Below are 6,962 nucleotides of genomic sequence, written 5' to 3'. Positions count from 1 at the left end.
AGCTGGGGCTCAAAGAGTAAGTTTCTTTTAAATTACAGCAAAAATAGCTGATAATTTTATGTAAATGTTAATTGATGCCATTCCACATTCCATTTAGACAGGTAGGTTTTGCAATTCCTCTTTCGTTAATTCACCTGTCAGAAAAAAGTGAGGTTGACTTTAGATAATTTGAACCATAGAGATCTGGGGTGAGGTCAACAAGCCCGTCAGAATGAAGGGAGTGGCTCTTTACTGAAAAGAGTGAGATAAAGTTTAGGACTGCATACTAAATGGTGAGATCCACAGAGTTTTTCACCTGCTGGATTCTAGGAATATTTGCAGCTAGCCTTATTATTATCATCCTTCTTGACCTCCCAAGGTTAGAAGATTTTAGGGCTCTTCTCTGTGAAAGAAAAAAGAACTACAGATACTGTTGGATGGTTGACCCCTAATAAAGTGGCCCACATAGATCAGCCTTTCCCAAAAGTAAAGTCTGCTTGTTGACAAGTCCAGGCTGATCAGAATGAGTGTTCAGTCAACTTGTTACTAACTGTCTTTTAAGTGAACAAAGATATATCTAAAATAATTGAAAGTAGGACCTCAAATACATCTCCGTTTGTTTCGTGTACTCTCAAGCGCAAATTACAATTAATTTGGGTAATATTTTTCTCTACAGAAGATGATAAATCAATGAAGAGCTCTCAAACTCATTGCTAAAATTTCTAAATTTATGTTACGTTACAATAAAGATAGATACATGTTTACCAGAGGGCCAAGGAAAAACAAAGAAACAAATAATTGATCTCAAAAGGAAAAAAAGTGAGCTTAAAACCAGCAAAGACTTAAGCAGAGTAAGGCATGAAAGATGTGAGAAGGAGAAAGGGAAGAATAAAGATGAGTAAATGCACATAATCTGTCACTTTGAGAAGTGGTTGTTCCCCATTCCAGTGAGTGAAAAATTTTAGAGGGCTTCTTGCCTATATTTCTATCCCAGTTTTCAACCTGAGAAAGAATAATGACATTTACATCCAAAGAGTTTTCCCGTCAGTGTTTTCTGCACAGCAGCCTTTACCTCCTTATTCCTAAAGCTGTAGATTAGGGGGTTCAGCATGGGGATCACTGTGGTGTAGAACACGGAGGCCACATTCTCCTGGGCCAGAGAACTGGCCGTGGAGGGTTTTAAGTACATGAACGAAGCAGAACCATAAAATAATCCCACAACAGCAAGGTGGGAGCTGCAGGTGCTGAAGGCTTTGGACTTTCCCTCTCTGGAGTGGATATGGAGGATGCTGGAGAGGATGAAGGCATAGGAAAGAAAGATTGTTAAGCTGGTGACTATGATGTTAAATCCACCCACAAAGAAAGTTGTCACCTCAATATCATAGATGCTAGAGCAGGAGAGCTTCATGAGAGGGAGAATGTCACAAAAGTAATGAATGATGAGTTGCTCACAATACGACCGTTTTAACATGAGGCCAGTCTCTATTGTTGAGCCAATGAGCCCCATGGCATAGACCACAGCCACCAGCAGGGTGCAGACTTGGTGAGACATGATGATGTTGTAAAGCAAAGGGCAGCAGATGGCGACATAGCGGTCATAGGCCATCACTGTCAGCATGTAACACTCGGCAATGACAAACACAAGGAAGAAGTAGAGCTGTGACATGCACCCTGCATAGGAGATGACGTTCTTCTCTGACACAAAGTTCACCAGCATTTTAGGGGTAATGACAGAGGAGTAGCAGAGATCCACGAGTGACAGATTGCTGAGGAAGTAGTACATGGGGGTGTGAAGCTGAGCATTCAGACAAATCAGTGTGAACATGCCCAGGTTCCCTATCATAGTGACTGAGTAGAACCCAAGGAAGAGGAGGAAGAGGGGGAGCTGGAGCTCTGGCTGATTTGTTAATCCCCCAAGAATGAACTCTGTCACTGTAGAGTGATTTTCTGCAGCCATTGTTCTCTGGTTGGGAGCCCTGTGGGGAGGGGAGAGAAGAATCTCATGAAAAGCTGCATCTTGAACTGCTAGGTGAAACTAGTTTTGAGCACTCGGGGTCAGCAGAGCAATCCTGGATACTGCATCTTCCCCTCATCCTATTGTTTTCTGAGAGAGAGAGAGCAGATTCTGGATGTTTCAAAGATCATCAATATAAGAGGAAAAAGGGGCAAGATTTGGAATTTTTACCACTTTCCTGATTCTCAAATATCCTAGAGCAATGCTTCTTAAAGTGCAATCCCTGGAGCAGCAGAAGCATCTGGAGACATTAGAGATGCAAATGCTCAGGCCTCACTCCAGACTTATCAAATCAGGAACTCTGAGGATGGGGCCCAGCAATCTACGTTTAACACTCTTTCCAGGTGATGCAATGCAGGCAAAGTTTGAGAATCTTTGCCCTATAAGGAATGAATACCATATTTCATATTTTGTAGTTTGAGATATATTTTGCTTCAGACATGAAATTTCCCTGTCATCTATGCAATTCCTAAATATTCACTGAAAGTGAACATATGAATACCGTTCTCAAATTGATGCAGTGTGAGGGCTATATGGTAGCTACAGCTGTATCATTGAGTACAATCAATTTCTGTATCTGAAAGATTAAGAAATTAGTGATATCAGTTCCAAAAGTGGTTGTACCACTAACATGGGATAATAATATTTAGAAAATTCTTTTGAAGTACTCAGTTCCTATAAAAATGTGAGTTGTCACTAGGCATATGGAATTATTCTTAGTTTTTCACTGGACTTAAGGCTATAAGACAGTGGTTCTCAACATTGGCTCTATATTATAACTCTTTGGAACATTTAAAAAGAATTGATGCCTTGGGGGCAGCCTGATGGTCAAGTGGTTAAAGTTCCACGTGCTCTGCTTTGTGGCTCGGGTTTGAGGGTTCAGATCCAGGGCACGGACCTACTCTACTCATCAGCCATGCTGTGGAGGCATCTCATGTACAAAATGGAGGAAGACTGGCACATATGTTAGCTCAGGACTAATCTTCCTCAAGCAAAAAAAAAAAAAAAAAGGGAAGATTGCCATCAGATATTAGCTCAGAGTGAATCTTCCTCACCAAAAAAAAAAGAAATGTATTGATGCCTGTGTTCCACCCACAGAGGTTCTGATTTAATTGATCAGTGGTGCAGCCTAGGCCCTAGCACAGAGTATAGTCCAGTAAGTGCTCAATAGCTATTATTATTGTTACTATTTTTATTATTATCAATCATAGTATTAAACCATGGCCTCATTATCTCCCTAATGGCAATGAACTAAATTATAGATATGTCCCTAGGGTGATCGATCATCATTGACAGATACAATACCTATAGACATTCCTGTCTCTGAGATGCATTTCTTAAGCTAAAACCATAAATTCTCACTATTTTAATCGCTTCCTTATATAATTACTAACTTTTGTGTAATACTCTTCAACGGTCAATCTCACAAACTCCTCCTGAAATTTTTGGGTTTGAGAAGAAGTGTGTTCATAGTAGTATTATCATTCCCATTTTCATAGTGAGAAAACTGAAGCGCCAGACACTGCGTGACCTGCCTGAGGACTACTAATCACTGGAGACTTGGAACTCAAACTGCTCTCTCCTGACCATGAGCTTCTTCCCTTGGCCCAAGTGTCTGTCCTTATAAATCTCCACACCTACAGCTCTAAAAATGTTGTGGGACAACATGCTTATACTTGTGTTATTTCTGCATAGCATATGGAAAAAGAGGAATGTTATATTGTCTTTTCCATTCACTGGGAAATTGAAGCTCTGAAAGTTAAATAAGTTACCCAAAGTCATACAACTAGCAAGAGGCAGAACTGGGCCTAAAACCCAGGACTTCTGACCCCCAGTCTATTTTCTTTCCACTAAACGATATAGTTTTGCTGTAGCTTATCTTTGTGTAGCACTTTATCATTATTTAGTCAACTTAACTTATTAAATTTTTGGAGATAGAGGGTAAATTTTTTTCCTATCTCAGGTGCATTTAACAAAAGCAACCTATATGCATTTTAGAAAATTAGAAATACAAATAAGCAAAAATAAAATGCTATTTTTCTGCTACTTGGAGATTAACACTTCATAATGACTATCCTTTCTAGACTTTTTTCTATGCATATATATATTTACATGTGTATGAATGTATAAGTATTTTTTACAAAAACATTTTGTAACCAGCCTTTTAAGTGTAGTTCTTTGAAAAACATTGTCTCATTGATTCCTGTAATAATAATAACTCTGGCACTAACTGTATTTCATTTTCTTAGGTGTAAGACTATTTATTTATTTATTTTTTAAAGATTTTTAAAAAATTTTTTCCTTTTTCTACCCAAAGCCCCCCAGTACATAGTTGTATATTCTTCATTGTGGGTCCTTCTAGTTGTGGCATGTGGGACGCTGCCTCAGCGTGGTTTGATGAGCAGTGCTATGTCCATGCCCAGGATTCAAACCAACGAAACACTGGTCTGCCTGCAGTGGAGCGCACGAACTTAACCACTCAGCCACAGGGTCAGCCTCTGGTGTAAGACTCTTTAAATTCTTAGTATGTGGCATGAAGACAAGAAAATTTGCAATGCATTGTAAATCTTATATGTTAAATTATTGATGGTGAGATATTTAACTTCGTAATAACTACTATCAGAGATAGCTAAGATCTTTTAGTATTATTTCCATTTGTTACAAGGGAGAAAAATTTCTTCTAGATAACAATAGATTAATAAAATCTTACATATCCCCTTGTATCCAATTTGCACCTGTTAAAACAATAAGAAACATAGGAAGTCCACCTAGGATTGCCATTACCAGAAATCAAAGTGCTTTACAAAGAAGTGCAGACTGAACAGCATTCACTCTGCACAGCGCAGATGGAAAAATTTTATCAGCATTGATTGAACTTTTGCCCTCATAATCATCTAATAATACAAAATAGGCAAACATGACCAACATATTTGCTATCATTTACTACAATTATTACCTGTAGCTTTACCAGACCATCAGAGGCTCAAGATTTCTGCCAATGAGAACACAGCACACAAAGAAAAAACACAGAGGTGAAGGTAAACGTATGGTTAGAAATAACCTTCATTAGAAACAGGAGTCACAGAAGAAATATTTTCTCCCACAATCGCTTTAAATGTGTAATTAAATACCTGTGCTGAGACAAAATGGCAAACGGTCTCCTGGAAATCATAGAGGATGCCTTGGTTTCAACAATCAGAAAATAAATATCAGGAAAAGAGAGAATCATACAGATTTATATCTAGTCCTAAATTTACTCAAAGAGGCCTGCACATCCACGATAAATGGGTCACTGAGATTTGGAGACTGCAGGGGTCTGTTTATATACATATATATATATTTATAGCGGCCTAACCTCTCCTGGGATGCAGTCACTTCAGAGACTGAATCCTTACTAAAGGAGCAATTAGCATCTTGGTTTACACCTGTGCTGTGAATCATGTTTTGTTTTGCATATGTGTTAATTTTCTTTTTATTCGTAGAGTCATTTTGCAGTTTGAGAAACTTAAGTCTAATGCCAGCACTCAAATATTTTATGAACAGTAACTCCACCATCATCATCGTCATCATCATCACCACAACCACAACAACCTCAGTCATTACCATCAACATCATCAGTTACTATTGTTATTGTTGTTACTTATCATTAGTTATTCATCATTAGGCATAGTCAACTAGTCTTTAAATGTTTATTTTAAAGAGTTTTTAAAACAAATTCAATATTTTCCTAAAACAAACTATAACTTCAGTAAAGAAATGTTAAATCATAAGGAATAGTAAAATTTTCACCCTGCTGCTGTACCTGGAGACAGAGTCTGTTGAATGGCAGAAGGTTGAGTGACACAAGAAGGTAGACTGATAAGAAGTCTTTACTCATATATTTTCATTCATGAGGGAAATATGTTCATAAGAAAATGTGCTTTTCAAGAATACATTATCCATGAAAATGTTGCTAAGGAAGATTTTCAAAGTAAACTTTTTATTTTGAGATAATTGTATATTCACATGCAGTTGTAAGAAATAATGTAGAGAGATCCTGTGTACCCTTCATGCAGTTTCCCCCATTGGTATACAATCTACTGATCTCATTCAGGTTTACCTGGTTTTACTTATAGTCCTTTGTGTGTGTGTGTGTGTGTGTGTACATTTCATTCAATGCAATTTTACCACATGCATATGGTTGAGTATCCACCACCACTATTCCAATAAAAACAATTACTTCTCGTTCATTTTCTAATTTTCAAAATAATTATTTGGTTTCTTATTATCCTTTGAAGGTAACCAATTATTTTTCTTTAGTATCATTATATTTTCACTGTTGAAAAATATGTTTTATGTTTTTCAGTCCATTGCAATTATTATCCTTTTATTGCTCAAAATTTTCTATCTTTGGTCTACAGAATTCTCTACAGTTATCTCTTGAGTCTTTTTGACACGGTACTATTAGTCTCTAATACTAACTGTTCTCTGATAGGGTAAGATGTTCTGAGCTCATCACATACATTTATTTCTTCATTCCAGGTATTAAATATTTCTCCAAGCAATTTTTTTTAGTTGTAAAATGATGTTTCATGGCCAAAATTTAGGTGCTATATTTAGAATCATTGTTTCTGGTTTAGTTATTGTTTGTAGGCCATTTCTAAAAGAACTAGGAAATTTGGGACTATATTATTCCCAAAGGATATCTTTTTTATTAACAAAAGACCAGTAGTTTTACTAGGATACGTTTTGATATTTGTTTTTGGGCAGTTTTCTTAGGGGTGATGTTTCTTGTCAATATGTTACTTCATCTTTCTTTTTTAGCATTAGGAAAAATTCCTTGAATTATTGTTTTGGCATTTGTTCTGTCTCTAGCTTTGGTTTTATCCTTTGGGGTTCCTATTGTACGTAGATTATATCTTCTTTGCCTTGCATCTACTTTTACTTTCTCATTAATTCTCTTCATTTATTTTTTTATCTTTATTTTTCC

General features: G+C 36.9%; 1 protein-coding gene across 1 annotated transcript; it reads right to left on the bottom strand.

Annotated features, from left to right (window-relative positions):
• Positions 1 to 976: 976 nt before the first annotated feature.
• LOC124225614 (olfactory receptor 151-like) lies at positions 977 to 1,939 on the bottom strand. Its single transcript, XM_046638262.1, has one exon. It carries the CDS (start codon positions 1,934 to 1,936, stop codon positions 977 to 979), a length of 960 nt encoding a protein of 319 aa, XP_046494218.1. The 5' UTR covers positions 1,937 to 1,939.
• Positions 1,940 to 6,962: the final 5,023 nt, after the last annotated feature.

This window comes from Equus quagga, chromosome 14, assembly GCF_021613505.1.
Source record: "Equus quagga isolate Etosha38 chromosome 14, UCLA_HA_Equagga_1.0, whole genome shotgun sequence".
In the NCBI taxonomy this organism is placed as follows: Eukaryota; Metazoa; Chordata; class Mammalia; order Perissodactyla; family Equidae; genus Equus; species Equus quagga.
The sequence above is the reverse complement of the archived record's forward strand: the minus strand, read 5'-3'. Positions and strand labels throughout refer to the sequence as shown.

Excerpts from the sequence above, each read along its gene's own strand:
- LOC124225614 (XM_046638262.1), bottom strand. The coding sequence starts at position 1,936 with ATGGCTGCAGAAAATCACTCTACAGTGACAGAGTTCATTCTTGGGGGA.